The following is a 16,012-nucleotide window of genomic DNA, read 5'->3' as shown; positions in this document are numbered from 1 at the left end:
TCAATGTTTCCATGTTTAAATGGTAGAGAATGTGATACCATTGTGATTTGTCTTTTTCTCAGAGCAGAAGATCATTTTTCATGAGATGGCTCCTCTGAATGTTTGTTCCCCAAAATACTTGCCTCTGCCTGTGCCTGCCCCCCTCTCCCTGAGCATGGGGGTGAGGGCATTGGAATTCTGCAAGCTCTGAGAGGTGCTGGGGAGGAGCAGTGGCTGCTGGGTAGAATGGGCAGTGTTGAGGTCAGACACCCTGGTCAGTCCGCACCAGGACAATTCCCTGTCCAGGCTCCCTGATCCTTGAGACATGGTGGATGCCTTGCTGGGATTCCCTGAAAGGGTGGGGCTGCAAAAGAGAGAACTTGTCCACTCAAGGTTGTTTTCCTGGATCTACCAGGTCCTGACGGATAATGAATGGTTTGTTTTTCTTCCCTACAAACTGAAATATATGACAAAAGCTTGGCAGCTTGTGTTTTTGGGGACAAAGCTCTTGTCACCTCTTTTCCTCTCCCCCCCAACCCCACCCGTGGCCTCCAAGGCCCCTCTCATCCCAGGACCTGCGGCAGCGCAAGTGCTTTCAGGAGCCTCCCCTTGGCCCTTCACCCAAGATTCTGAGGGCAGGTGCTGGAAACACGGGAGTCCTCACATCTCTTGGTGACTGCACTTGGTGCTCACGGCTGAGGTTCACCGGCCAGCACCGGCTCAGCTTGAGGTCTGCTTTAGGCCTGGCCTGGTCTTAGGGGCCTGCGCACAGCGACCAGACACAAGGGCCAGTCCCCAACCAACACTAGGCGCCTTCCCCACCAGGCATGTGGGGGCTCCTGAAACCACTGCTCAACCACATGGCCCAGGGACGGGTTGGGGATCGTGGCGTCACGCGAGTTCCTGGGGGCGCATCGGCGTCAGATGCACAGTGTTCTCCAGGGTCCCGGAGCGGGCGCAGCCCTTCACCCCAAGGCTGAACTTGTCCCGCCAAGAGCCTAAGAGCCGGAAAGTGTGGCGGCGCTGGGAAGTAAGATGGGGGAGGATGTGGGAAACGTTTGTCAACTGCTCCTATTTCTCCGGACCGGACTGGGAGAGCCGCTTCTAGCTCAGCCCGCGGGATTCCGAGATCCTTCCAGAGGCCCGACGGTCCAGGCGCACAACGGCGGCCACGGTTCTCCACTGTACCACCCGAGGGCCGGCTCCGAGCAGCACGCGCGGCGTCCCGGCTCGGCCTCCGCGCCCCTCCACGCTCCCGGCGCCGCCGCCGCCGCCACTCCCCCACATTCCAGAGGCCGCAGCGCCGTCTCCTTCCTCGCATTCCTGCCCCCACAAAGGAGTCCCTCCGCCCCCGCGCGGCCGCGGGAGGAGGGGGCGCGGCCCGGCGCCTCCGAGCGCACATTCCTCCGCCGCGCGCGCCGCTGAGCGGAGCGCCGCGGCGTCCGGACCGCGCGTGGCCGGCGGAGCGACCCCGGCCCGGCGCCGGCCCCGCCCCGCCCCGCGCCCAGGGGTCCCGGGGCGGGCTCCGGGTTCGGGCGGACGATGCGGCGGCGCGGCCGGAGTGGCGGCGGGAAGCCGAGGCGGAGGTGACGCGCGAGGGCCGGCGGGCCGGGCCATGCAGCGCTCCCGGGCGGCCGCGGACGAGGCGGCTCTGCTCCTGGCCGGGCTGGCCCTGCGGGAGCTGCAGCCCGGCGGCGACTCTCCGGGCCGGGGTCGGCGGGTGGCACGGCCCGGGCCCGGAGATGAGGCGGCGCCGGCGCTGGGCCGCCGAGGGAAGGGCGGCGGCGGCGTCCCTGAGGCCGGGGCGGACGGACTGAGCCGTGGGGAGCGCGGCCCACGGCGCGCGGCGGCCCCCGAGCTTAGCGCACAGCCGGCGGGCAGCCCGCGGGCCAGCCTGGCAGGCTCCGACGGCGGCGGCGGCGGCGGCAGCGCCCGCTCCAGCGGCATCAGCCTGGGCTACGACCAGCGCCACGGCAGCCCGCGCTCCGGCCGCTCGGACCCGCGCCCCGGTCCCGGGCCGCCGTCGGTGGGCAGCGCCCGCTCCAGCGTATCTAGTCTCGGCTCCCGCGGTTCGGCCGGCGCCTACGCCGACCTGCTCCTGCCCGGCGCCGGCCCCGCGCCGGCTCGCTCCCCCGAGCCTGCCGGGCCGGCCCCGTTCTCCCTGCCTTCGCTCCAGCTGCCCCCCGGCCGAGAGGGCGGCCCGAGCGCGGCGGAGCGGCGGCTGGAAGCGCTGACCCGTGAGCTGGAGCGGGCGCTGGAGGCGCGCACGGCGCGGGACTACTTCGGTGAGCGGGTCGGGACGGCCTCCGGGTGGCGGCCGGCTCGGCCGAGGACTGTTCGGTTGGGCCGGGGCTGGGCGTTGTCGAGGGGCCGGGATGAAAAAGGGGAGCCGGCGGCGTGTTTCGCAGAGAGTGTGCGAGTGTGAGCCGCCGGCCTCACCTCGCGGTCTCCCGGCCGGAGAAGGGGTTCTGAGAAAGGGGGTCAATGCCCTGTTCCGAACTGGGAGAAAAAGTCATGTTAATAGGCAAAACCAGCCATTTCCGGATAATTTCTTCTTAACCCTTGGCACTTGCCTCCTACTTGATGCTCTGTGACCAGTGGTCGGCCGAAGTTATGTAGGGAGCCGCCCTCCCGGTGTTCCCCCTTTCCCTCTGCAGTTTGGGGTGTGGACGGAGCAGGGAGGTGGAGCGGCCCAGGTACCACCGGACCGCGCCTGACCTGAGGCTTTGGTGATGGTGGCTGCTGCAAGTAGAGTGTGTGAGGGACGGGGAGTCCACCCTGAAGGGGAGGGGACCAAGCCGGTCACACTGGGCTGTCCTGGCTCTGGGCTGTGCTGTGTATGTTTCAAAAGGGAATTCTGCTTGACAGCATTTGTAAGCCCACCGGTCTCTGACAGATTGCGTTTCCCAGTCTCACCCTGGCCCCCGATCCCTATAAGTCCTTTGGACAACTCTTAGGACTCTTAGCTTGAAGTTCTGAGAGGAGGCCTGGGGAGGGGGCTTCCGTCTCTCCCTAAGTGACGAAGGCTGAGGCACGGGGCTTTGGAGGGCGCTGGTGGTTATCCTCCCTGGGACTGAGGCTGTCCTGGGGTTTGTATCTTCCATGCATTCATTCTAGCTAGCAGCTCAGGACCGCCCGGAACTGGATCTAGAGAGAGGAGGAGGCTGTATTTGACAGGCCAGATGGGGGCATTCCAAGCAGGGGGAAGAATGTGGGCAAAAGGAGACAAGTAAGGACGAGGATTGTTCCACATAAGTTCTCCAGGGTTGCAGCCCAGGAGGGGTCAGGTGATCAAAGGAGTGTGAAGGCCAAAGGGTCAGCCTGCCTTTGGGAGGGGGAATGGTGAAGGGATTCAGGCTCATCTCTGAGCGTCAGGGTGAGAATTTGTGGTGTGGCTGCTGTCACAGGGCTTGGGAGCATCCTGGGAGCAGGGAGGTGCATTAGGAAGCTGTTGCCTCTCATGCCAGGCAGGTGCCAGGGGCAGACGCTGGGGCTGTCTTCTGAAGAGAAAGACTTTCCATTGCTCTTCCCAGAGGAAGCTGTTCATTTTCCTGTCCCACACACTGCAGAACCTGGGTGAGGGTTTATTCTGTGGGCTTCCACAGCTACTCAGGCATTTTTGTGTGAAGCTGAGGTGGCCAGACACAGGCAGGTAATTGGAGAAGTGAAGGGGCCATGGCACGAGACCACAGGGGACGGTGGTGGGTCTTCCTTTCTAAAGGGAGCTTCTGCTCAGTTCCTGCCCATTGGAGCCACGTGGGAGGGGGAGGGGAGTGATGATAGATCTTTGGATTATTCAAGAGAAGCCAGATTTAGACAACGTTTTCCTGATTTTAAAAAATGTGGGTAATATGGGCAACCATTTGCTTGAGCTACTATTTTACTGCTGATATTTGACCTATAAAAGTGGCAACTTCATACAGTGCAACCTGAGCAATACAAAATTTTACACAAGGAAGTCTGCAGGTAGCCTAAGCTCACGTGATTTCTGACAAAGCTCATCCTCAGCGTGTGTCTTCCTCTTTGTGCCGTCCCTTCCTCTCCTTGACCTTGGTACCAGCTGACCTCCTAGTCCCTCTGCCATTCATTGATGTTTTTGGAACTTTCCCATCTCTCCTCACCAAGTTCCGCTGCCCTTCGCCAGCCAACAGCCTCAGGCTTCCGGAACCTCTTTCGCTTTGGTGACCTCTCTGCCTTCTCTCCAGCCACCCACTCCCAGAGCCACACCCTGTTTTTGCTGCCGCTCAGTTCTGACTGTGGCCTGTGTCTCACCAAGACCAGCGATTCCTCTGATCACTGTCTGCCCTGCAGAACCCCGAGTCCATGTCAGTGTGCAGCCCCCTTTCCTGCTGTAAGTCAGGGGACAGATCCTGGCCTCCATGGTGCCATCCGTCACCCTAAGCCTTGGTCAGTTCCCAGCTTTAGTCCCTTAATACCCTTCCTCTCTCTTCTGGCCCTGCCCTGACTACTTTGTTGAGGAAATGGGGGTCAGCAATTGCTGTCTTCCCCAGTGGCTTTCTGTTCCTTCCCCGCAGGCTCTCACGTCCACATCTAGATGTGAGGACAAGGGTCCTTCCATCTCCAACCCCACCTTCTCCATCTTCAGCTTTGCTCTTTCCACTGGCTCTTTTCCTTTGGTTGTAAATACGGACAGGGATCGCTCATTAAAAACAAAAAGCCCCGAAGCTACAAGGCCACAAGGTCTCATCGGCCCTTTCATGTCATCTGCTCATCCCGGAGTCTGGTTGGCACCGTCTTTGCTTCTCCGTCTCTAATCTCCCCTCAGCTCCTGCTGTCGCCTCTCACTGGGCTGACCCAGCTCCTGCACAGGACCCTGGTGACTCTCCAACCCCAGCTCCCATGGGTGTTTGCCAGGCCTTGTTGGTTGGTCTGGATCTCACTGCTACATCCTACATGTAGAATCAACTCTCAAAGTATTCTGCTCCCTGAGTTTCCGAGGTACCTCATGCTCCTAGATCTCCTTCTTCAGTGTATTTTTATTAAGGTGATGCAAGCCTATGTTTAGAAAAGCATCAAACAGAACCAAAACCCAATGATACAAGGTGATAGCCCATCCTCCTCCTTTCCTGCTTCCCCCAGGCAGCCACCTTCTTTCGATTCTTTTCACCATGTTGTCCCGTAACTTAGAGAAGTGACGGGCCAGGTTTTCAAAGTAGATGGACAAGAGTGAAGGTGTGAGAGTAGATCATTTTCACTTTAGAAAGATAAGTCTGGCTGCAATTTTGTGGGTGGATTATTGGGGGCCAGGCTGGGACACCATAAGGAAGCTGTTGAAATGACTGTTGGGATGAGAATTGATGATGCTGAATCAGGCCAGTGGGAGTGAGGGGAGGAAATGAAGTCCAGATTAGGGCACAGAGGAGCTGAGATTCGGAGTTGGAGGTGAGAGAGGGTAGACTGGATGCTCCCTGAAACCTGGCTGAAAAGAGTGCCGTTTCCTGAGCAGAAGCCCAAAGGCAAGAACAGTTTGTGGGGAGCCTGTACCCCTGTTCTGGACCTGGAATGGTCTGGCGCCATCTGGGAGGTGGAGCAGTGACTCATGAGAGAGGTCCGGGCTGGGGCTGAGCCCTGAGCAGGGGGAGCAGTTGAGGGGATTGGTCTGCATTTGAGGGAGACCTGCAGACATGGTGGTTTGGCTTCTGCATTTTCAAAACATTTAAGTTAGCAAGTCATTTCAGTATGGAAAGATTTCACATGCAAACCTCGATAGCTAGGTTTGCTTGAACAATTAGAGTCTTTAGCAAGCTGGGCCTGCATTCCCACCCAGAAGCCATTAGTGGAGCTGAGGCGTGGCTGTGATTTCTGGTGGCCATGCCTTTCTTCTCTATTTGCTCGGAACCCCACTAGCAACCTTTACATTCCTGCCTGGGTTTGAGGACAAATGAACTGGCCCTCCTTGCCCCTGGGAGACCAGGCATGGGTGACCCAGGACAGAGTAGCGAAATACCCACCAGAGCTGGGAAGGGAGAACCAGAAAGCCAGGTGCAGGTCAGACCCTGGAAACCAAAGAGAAGTCCCCCTTTAGCAAGATCAGAACAGGAAATCCATGGGTTAGCACAGTTAGGAGATGACTGAATGTGGACTAAGCTTTCTTTCTAGGAAATGGGGTGGCGGATGGGGAAGGAGGTTTTTTTTTTAAAGATGGAAGAGGCTTGACCATAGTTAAATGTTAAGGAGAGAGACCTGGTTGAAAGCAAGGAGAGGGTGAGGGCAGCATGTCCTAGAACAGCCAGAAGATTTCAGAGTCAGAGGGCGGGTGGAGTGCGTCTTCATGCCGTCTGGGGCCTGAGACACCCTGGGTAACTCTGAGAAGGGGACTTCTGATGCCTGGGCTGGCCGCCTACGGGCTGGGTCTCCAGGAGGGCTGGTCAAGGAGTCCTTACAGCTAGTGCTGGGCTTTGCCCTGACTTTGCTGGTCACTCCTCTCCTGACCATCCCTCCCCTGCCCGCTGAGCACCCTACCCTGTGCTGCCAGGGGTGTCCCCGATTCCACCCAGTAATCCCAGAGGCCTGCAGCTTCCCTCCCTCATTTCTTAAGACCTTTGCACAAAGATCCGCTTGTCAGTATGGCCTTCTCTGATCACCCCACCCTATTTAAACATAACACACTCAAACATACTTTTTTTTTTTTTTTTTTTTTAAGATTTTATTGGGGAAGGGGAACAGGACTTTATTGGGGAACAGTGTGTACTTCCAGGACTTTTTTCCAAATCAAGTTGTTGTCCTTTCAATCTTAGTTGTGGAGGGCACAGCTCAGCTCCAGGTCCAGTTGCCGTTGCTAGTTGCAGGGGGCGCTGCCCACCATCCCTTGCGGGACTCGAGGAGTTGAACAGGCAACCTTGTGGTTGAGAGCCCACTGGCCCATGTGGGAATCGAACTGGCAGCCTTCAGAGTTAGGAGCATGGAGCTCTAACCGCTTGAGCCACCAGGCTGGCCCCACTCAGATGTACTTTTAATCAGCCTTATTTTCCTCCATAGTACTTGTTTCCTCCTGAGATATTATTGACCGGTTGTTGTCTGTCTCCCTCCATTGGAATACAGGCTCCTTGAGGGGGGAGGGCGTTGGCTGGTGCACTGCAGAAGCTCCTACACCTGAATGTGCAGGGCACGTGGCAGCCAGCGCTCAGTGTGCTGACCGGACAGGAGAATAAATGAGCCTTATGGTAGAGCTGGGAAGGGGCAGTGACGGCCCTGGTTGTGCCTGTGTGGCCCTCATTCTTTTTGGTTCATAGACAGGTGAAAGAATTTTCCCTTAGTCCGAGAGCAGGTCATGGGTGAAGGGGTTCAGAATGACTAAACATGTCATCATCTTGATGGTGAGGACAGCGTCAGTTAGCTGTGACTGTGCCAGGTGCTCTGTGAAAACCACAGCAACAAGCCCTAAGTGGTGGGTGCCCTTGTCCCCGTGTTAGCCATTTGTAACTGCGTGATAGAAGGCTCGGGAAGTTCACTTGCCCAAGGTCAGGCGGCTGGGCAGCCTTGGGACTAGGAGTTGAATTATGTCCATCCAAGTCCACAGTTACGGTGCTAACCACTGCTCTCTCCTGCCTCTCCTCCCATAGGCATTTGCATCAAGTGTGGGCTTGGCATCTATGGAGCAAGGCAAGCGTGCCAGGCAATGGGGAGCCTATATCACACTGATTGCTTCACCTGTGACTCCTGTGGTAGGTAACTGCTTCTTGGTCCCTCATGCACCATGGACCCCCTCGCACCTGAGTGCCAGGCAGGTGGACCACCCATCTCTGGCTCAGGCTGAGGTGTGGAGGAGGCTAAGTTGTGGCCTCTTTCTCTCTGGACCTGGCCTGCTTGAGAGGCCCAGGCCTCTGGGAATAGCTACTGGGCCTTGGAGAGGGAAGCATAGAGCCAGAGAGGAGCCTTTTGCTGGCGATTGGGAAAGGCTGTCCCTCTGGCCCTGGGCTTTGGAGGCTCCGTCCTGTGGAGAATACCAGTCTCTCCCGGCTGCCTGGGTGCCGTGCCTTCTGCTTGCCTGGACGTGGGGCTAATATTTCTTCTCCTTGCAATTTATTTTTTGTCCTGATTTTATACACAACATAAACTGTAAATATTATCATTTAACCTAGACAAAGTTATAGAAAGAAAAAAGTAACTATAACCCAACCAACCTAATAAGTCTTCACTCTTGATTTTCCTACTGCCCTGAAGCAGACATTTTTCATTTATTTATAGTACACGTTTTAATATTTTATTTTATAAAAGTATAATACCTGCACAGTATTAAGTCAAATCATTCTAAGAAGCTGTTTTTGCAACAGCAAAAAAACAAACAAACACGTTTCCTTTCTAATACTGGCCCCATTCCTCAGAGGTGGCCATGGAACATTTTTGAGCAATTTCTTCTAGTAAGATACCTCCATATCTCTAACAAGCATGCACTACTGTTTCTTTTAAAAAAATAAAAATTTTATTGAAGTATAGTTGGCATACAATGTTATATTTGTCTCCAAAGTACAACATAGTGATTTGACATTTATATACGTTATGATGTGATCACCACAGTAAGTCTATTAATCATCTGTCACTGTGCAAAGTTATTACGATATTATTGACTATATTCCCTGTGTTGTACGTTACATCCCCGTGACTTTTTTTTTTTTTAAACTGGAAGTTTGTACCTCCTATTCCTCTTCACCTTTTCCACCCTTCCCCTTACTTCCCTCCCCTCTGGCAACCTTCAGTTTGTTCTCTGTATCTATAAGTGTTTCTATTTATTCCCCCATCAGTAAGAAATTTGCTTGTTTTAAAAAAACCGAAATGCTGGCATTGTCCAGAAAAATTTAGCAGCTTTATTTATAGTTATTATAAAGTTGAACTGCTGAAACTTATTCACTGAAACATTGACTAGCATTAATACTTTATGTCCCTGCATTTGTATTAAAAATCACACACAAATGAAAATGGGAAAACTGCCAATTCCTGCTTTCTGTCCCTGTTTTTCCACTTGCAGTTATATACTTAGGTACCTTTTGACTCCATGGGGGAAAAAATCTAACATTCAGAACTACAAATAACATGAAGAGAATTTTTTTTTTTTTTAAAGAATGAAGTGTTTCCTGTCATAGCAGATTCTTAAGCACATTCTCCACGTATGCCGCGTGCTAGCTGGATGTTATTTGGCATAATAGTTAGACGTTTGGCATGGATAGCATACAGGTTGGTGTCTTCAAAAAGGCCGACCAGGTAGGCCTCACTTGCCTCCTGCAAAGCACCAATAGCTGCACTCAGGAAATGCAGATCTGTTTTGAATTCCTGAGCAATGTTTCGCACCAGATGCTGGAAGGGATGTTTGCGAATCAGAAGTTCAGTGGACTTCTGGTAATGTCTAATATTCAGCGAGTGCCACAGTACCAGGTCTGTAACGGTGAGGTTTTTTCACCCCTCCAATAGAGGGCGCATTCTTGCTAGCTGCTTTTGTAGCCAGTTGCTTCCTCAGTACTTTACCATTGGTGGATTTATGGGCAGTTTGCTTGTACTAGCCACACTTACTTACCAGTGGAAGCTGCGAACACAATTGAGTCTGTTTCTGTTTTGTATTGTTTGTTTTGTTAGACATATAAGTGAAATCATACAGCATTTGTCATTCTGTCAGACTTATTTCACTTAGCATAATACCCTCTAGGTCCATCCATAGTGTCACAAATGGCAAGATTTCATTCTTTTTTATTGCTGTGTAATATTCCGTTTTATATATGTACCACATTTTCTTTATCCATTCATCTGTCAATGGACACTTAGATTCCTTCCATCTTGGCTATTGTAAATAATGCTGCAATGAACATAGAGATGTATATATCTTTTCCAATTAGTGTTTTCAGTTTTCTTCAGATAAATTTTACCCAGAAGTAGAATTGCTGGGTCATACGGTAGTTCTATTTTTAATTTTTTGAGGAATCTCCATACTGTTTCCCATAGTGGCTGCATGTTTTTTGATGTTTTAGACATACTTTATGTTGCTGTGATAGATGAGGAACAGGTTCTTATACTGCCTGTTCTCCCTTCCATATTCTCAGTGTGTTCATGTCATAAGTTGTGGTTAAGTCAATAAGCCAGGTTTAGATTACCATGACTATATAAATATTATTCACTACAGAGCCAAGAATTAAACTGTGATTTCTGCCCCCGCCCCCTTTTTCTGTAATCTTTTTCTGGAGTTCTTTCTTTACTAACCTTTTCCCCCACTTGTGTTGTCTTGCTTTATCATATCTTCAGTCACCCCCCACCCCCCACCAATGCTCTATTGTATGAGGCATTCTATTAAGTTCCCACAGGGAGCCCCTGGCCTCTCGTCAGTCGGAGCCAGTTGTTCCCTAGATCCCTGTGGAGGGCTCACTTAGTGCCTTCCCATGTACACTCCCTAGATTGAATCCACTATTTCCTGGAAGCTTTCAGCTGCATATAACAGAGGAGCCACTGAGGAGGCTCAAACTCTAAGAATATTTCTTGACCCAGTGGATTGGGAGGCCAGAGATAGGGCTGGCTTCAGGCTGAGATTGATCTAGTGGTTCAGACCTTATGAATAGCTTAGCTGGATTCCCCTTGGGTTTGGCTTGACCCTTAGAGCCACTTCGCTTAGGGTGGTGAAATGTCTGAGGCAGCTTGAGACATCGATTGGCATATCACTGGTCTGGAGAAAGAGGGGGCATCTCTTCTGGTCACGTTTTTGGAGTGGGGAAACTTCTTTTTCAGAAAACATCTAGCAAATATCACCTTATATGTCATTGGCCAGATAATCTCACACATTCATTCCTGAACCAATCCCTGTGGCTGAGGGGAAGGCTATGATTTGATTGACTGAGTCTCTGAATCAATACTGTAGTGAGGGAAGAGGCATTATCTTTGTATTAATTAAACCTACCTATGGATAATGGGAGTAGATTCAGGTTTCCCTTAATCACACCTGCTGTCTGAGGTAAGATTGGATACTGAACACAACTTGGAAAAGAAGGGAGGAATCAAGCCTGTGAAGCAACCAAAATGACTCCACCATTTTACTATAGTTATTTAAGAAAGGGCATGTGGGAGGTACATTTTCTGAATGCTGGTATATCTAAAAGGCCTTTATGCCAACCTCACACTTAATTTATAGTTTGACTGGATAGATTTCCAAATTGGAGATGATTTTAACTCAGCATTTTTAAGTCATTGTTTTATCTCCCAGCAGCCACTGTTGCTGTTAAATTCTGATGCCATTCTCGTTCTCAATTGTATGTGTGATTTGTTTTTTATTTTTTGGAGCTCTCAGGAAGAAGGCTGTCATGTTACACAAATCCTGGCTATAATGGCCTCTGGAAATGGCTGTGTACTGTGCACTTTCAGAGGGTGACATTTACGTAGGTACAGTGGGAATGCTGCTTCTGAAGTTGTGCAGTGCAGAAGCCTGACTTACAGTAGTTTATATTTGGTGTAGGCTTTTTGCCATTGGATGTCTAGGCACGCACAGAGCCCTGTTAGACGGGACATTTGCCCCCCAGTTCTGGGAATTTTTCTTGTACTATTTATTTTATTTATTCCCTTTTTTTTTTCCTGTGGAACTGAATTCAGCCGTGGATAATCAAGATAATATATTATGACCAAGTTGAGTTTATCTGAAGAATGCTTGGGTGGATTCACATTAGAAAATTCATTAATGTAATTCACCTAATTAAAAAATTAGAGGAGAAAAACTATACAATCATCTCAATATGTATAGATAAAACAGTCAGTAAAATTCAACATTCATTAATGATGGAAATTCTTAGCAAATTAAGAATAAAATGGAACTTCTAAAGCTGATAAAAGTTGGTTACTAAAAATCTATGAAAACATCATACTCAGTGGTGAAATAGGAGAAAATGGATCTTTAAATGAGGAATACAATGATGCCTGCAATCATGTCTTCTATTTAAAATTGTACTCGAGGTCCTAGTCATTGCAGTAAGACAAGAAAAATATACCATATTCAGAGACAGGTATATTCAATAATGTAGAGATGTCAGTTTTTTTCCAAATTGCCGGCCCCTTTTGCCCATTTTTAAATTAGGTTGTTTGACTTTTTCTTGTTGATTTGTAGGAGTTCTTTACCCATCTTGGATAAAAGTTCTTTGTTGGATATATGCACTGTAAATTCTTAACCTATTCTTGTTTCATTACTTTCGAAATGAAGTCTTATGATGAAAAGCAACTCTTAATAAAGTACAGTTTATCTTTTTTATTTGTTTATAGTTATTGCTTTTAATGTCCTGTCCAAGAAATCTTTGTAGTCTCATGTTTTAGACATCTGTTTTTATTTTATAAGCATGTTAAGTGCATCTATTCTGTATTTTGTATTTAATAATTCCAATATCTGATGCCTTTTGAAATCCTACTTCTATTTATTGTTTCTCCTCACTCTTGGTCATGATACCTTGCTTTTTCACGACTTTGGTAATTATCAGTTGTGGAAGTCTGTCTGTGGGAATTCATTGTGGTCTCCTAGTATGTTGAAGGTACATTTCCCCAAGGAATGTTTGAAAGCTTTCTAGCTTTTTGTCTGATCTTTTTGTTTCTCTTCACTCCAATATTATGCTGTCTTGATTACTACAAGTCTTAAAATAGGAGGTAGTTAAAATTTTCTAACTTTGTTGATCTTTTTCAAGGTTATTTTTGCTATTCTAGGGTTCTTTGTGTCTTTATATAAATATTAAGGAAAGTTTTAAACTTAAATGGAGGAAAATACATATTTTTCTTTTGTGAGTATTACATACTTACAGACTTTTATTCATGCAATGTATTGCAATACAGTCATTATTCCTTTTGATGCACAAATTGTCTCAACCTTGGGCAGAGGAAATCCCTTCCAGTTGGCTTCTGTGCCCTTTGACATGTCCCCGTCGTTTTTTGAGCACTTCTGTACTGTGGCACAAAATGTTCTAGGTTTATCTTTGTTCTTCTTTTTAATTGAGTGAAATTTATACATAGTACAGCAAACAGATCTTAAGTATATACTTAAAAGATTTTGGATAAGTGTTTATAATTATATAACTCACACCCCTAACAAAGATACAGAAAAATTTGAACACCCTAGAATCTTCTATCTTACCCTTTTGTAGTTGTTTCCCATATGCTCCCCCACCATATTCACCTAACCAGTGTTCTGATTTCTACCGCCATAGATTAGTTTTGTCTGTCTTAGAGCTGCATATAAATGCAGTCATATAGTATATATTATTTTTGTGGTTGATTTTTTTTTTTCTAAGCATACCTTTTTTTTTTTTTTTTTCAGTCCATGTTGTTACTTACATGCATCAGTAACTTACTCCTTTCTTACTGTGCTGTGAATGTTGTTGTACAGGTCATTTGTGGACAAATGTTTTCATTTCTCTTGAGTAAATTCCAAGAAGTGGAATTTCTGGGTCATAGGCTAAGTGTATGTTTAACTTCGTAAGAAACTGCTGAACTGCTTTCTAAAGGGCTTGTACCATTTTATACTCCTACTAGAAATATAAGAGAGTTGGGTTATTCTACATATTTGCCAACAGTTGGTACTTTGGTCTTTTTAGTTTTAGCCATTCTAGTCTGTGTGAAGTGATATCTCATTGTGGTTTTAATTTGCATTTCCCTGATGACTGATGAGGTTGAACGTCTTTTCATCTGCTTCTTGAAAATGTGTATCTTCTGTTGTGAAGTCTGTCCAAGTGTTTTGCCCAGTTTTTTAATGGGAAGTTAATTGTCTTTATTGTTGTAGGAAAGAATATATATATCTTCTGAGTACAAGTTCTTTTCACATGTGTGGTTTGTGAATATTTTTTCCTAGTGTGATTTTTAAAAATATTTTTAATGACATATTTTTGGATAAATTTTAAATTTTGAAAATTTAAAGCTGGGCTGCTGTGAGCTGCTGCGGGCTGCTTTGACAAAATCCAGTATGTCAATTTTTTTGTTTTGTTTTATAAAGACAGTCTCCTATGTTTTCTTCTAAAAGCTTTAAGTTTCTCATTTTTAGGTTGATAACCATTTCATATTAATTTGTGTGTATGGTATGAAGAAATTGAGTTTTATTTTTTTTTCCATATTGATATTCAGTTGTTCCACCACCATGTGCTGAAAAGACTTTGCTTTGCCACTTGTGTGTTTATTGAAATATTTGTGGATCTATTTTTGAACTCTGTTCTGTTCCACTGATCATTTTGTCTCTCTTCATCCCAACATTACACTGTCTTGATTACTGTAAGTTTTAAAATAGGAGGTAGTATAAATTTTCCCACTTATCTTTTTCGAGATTATTTTGGCTATTCTAGTTTTTGTGTGTTTTTATATAAATATTAAAATTGGCATGTCAATTTTCACATAGAAAAGAGTAAGTGCTAGAATCTTGATAGGGTGGCATTGAAAGTATAGATCGGGCCCACCTGGTGGCTCAGGTGGTTGGAGCGCGGTGCTCCTAACGCCGAGGTCATCTGGGCCAGTGAGCTGCGCCCTCTACAGCTAAGACTGTGAACAACGGCTCTCCCTGGAGCTGGGCTGCTGTGAGCTGCTGTGGGCTGCTGTGTGCTCCAGTGAGCTGCTGTGAGCCTGCCGACGACCAGCGACCGACTGCCTCAGAGGGCGGTGGGGTGGGGGTGGGGGGCAAGGCTCATAATACCAGCATGGGCCAGGCAGCTGTGTCCTACACAACTAGACTGAAAAACAACGGCTTGAACCGGAATTGGGGTGGGTGGGTGGGTAGGCGGAAGAAAGGGGGAAAAAAGTATAGATCAGTTTTTGGGGAATTGATATTAGACCGCTTGAAGCCATGAAGCTGGTTGTCAGGAACTGTGCAGGGTCTGAGATTTTTTCCCCTATTTGCAAGCTGACAAGTTAGCCTGTCGCTATTTCACAGATGCTGACTGAAAACATGAGCCTCCTGCATGAAATGCCATTTTCACGTCAGTTTATTTGCCCTCCTGAGTCCCACCGCGGTGGCCCAGGTGGATGCTGCACACACAGTAGATGTGTGTCAGGGCCGAGGAACCCTGAGTTAGGGAACCCCAACATTTTATAATGGACATTTTATAATGGGCTGCCATCAAAGCTATCTGACCCTTGTCCTGGAGGAACACGTCTTTTTATTATTATTATTGGGGAATATTAGGGAACAGTGTGTTTCTTCAGGGCCCATCAGCTCCAAGTCCTTGTCTTCAATCTAGTTGTGGAGGGCGCAGCTCACACTGGCCCAGGTGGGAATCGAACCAGCAACTCTGTTGTTCAGAGCTCCCGCTCATAACCAACCATCCAGCCGCCCCCCACATGTCTTTATTGTACTGCGCAGCCAACAAACCTGCCCTCTGCATCAGGGGGAGATGCTGTCACCGTCTTCTAAGCAGTTTGCTCCACTAATGTCCTTGGAAAGATAATCCAGAATGAAAGCTGCCAGCTCTCTGTTTGTAAGATACGCAGAAATGTGAGAGATCCAGTGCAGAACTGTTTTCCAGCAGTGGTATATCTATGTAGGTCTTTAAATTTTCTCTCAGCAAAGTTTGGTTTTGCAGAGTAAAGTCAGACACATCTTTTATTAATTTTATCCCTCAGTATTTATGGGTGGTTTTTCTTATGCTTTGCAAGTGCAGTTTTAAAAATTGTACTCGTAAGTTCATTTTCCAATCACTTGTTGCTAGAATATAAAAATATATTTGGTTTTCATATGTTGACCATGTATCCTACAGCCTTGATGCACTCACTTATTAGCTCTAGGAGTTTTTTCGTAGAGTCCTTATGATTTTCTACATGCCACAATCATGTCATCTGTGTTTAAAAAGTTTTATTTCTTCCTTCGCAATCTTTTATTTTTTCCATCTGTCTTGTTGCTGTCTAGGGCCAGTGTTGAATCCTAAGGGGAAAAGCATTTACTATTTCACCGTTATGTGTGGGGTTGGCTGTGGCTTTTCATGGATGCCTTCCCAGGGGTGGGGGGGAGGTGCCCGCTTGTTCCTAGTTAGACGCTGTGTCCTTCTCCCGACTCTCATAGGAATGCCAGGTCTGTTGGGGCTGTTGTCTTGAC

General features: G+C 48.1%; 1 protein-coding gene and 1 pseudogene across 5 annotated transcripts in view; one reads left to right on the top strand and one right to left on the bottom strand.

The window, feature by feature from the left end:
* The first annotated feature begins 1,458 nt into the window (after positions 1-1,458).
* WTIP (WT1 interacting protein) overlaps positions 1,459-16,012 on the top strand; it is a 29,773-nt gene continuing 15,219 nt past the window's right edge. For 2 of the 5 annotated variants that reach the window (XM_074314409.1, XM_074314410.1), the window contains exons 1-2: positions 1,459-2,264; positions 7,563-7,664. In XM_074314409.1, coding sequence (XP_074170510.1) covers positions 1,595-2,264; positions 7,563-7,664 — 772 coding nt within the window. In that variant the 5' untranslated portion in view covers positions 1,459-1,594. The remainder of the gene's footprint in view (positions 2,265-7,562; positions 7,665-16,012) is intronic. The other 3 variants (XM_074314411.1, XM_074314412.1, XM_019742641.2) reach the window with 3 other exon arrangements.
* Positions 6,620-13,111, bottom strand: LOC109453132 (histone H3.3A; annotated as a pseudogene).

This window comes from Rhinolophus sinicus, linkage group LG11 (assembly GCF_036562045.2).
Source record: "Rhinolophus sinicus isolate RSC01 linkage group LG11, ASM3656204v1, whole genome shotgun sequence".
In the NCBI taxonomy this organism is placed as follows: domain Eukaryota; kingdom Metazoa; phylum Chordata; class Mammalia; order Chiroptera; family Rhinolophidae; genus Rhinolophus; species Rhinolophus sinicus.
This window is presented reverse-complemented; position numbering and strand designations above follow the sequence as displayed.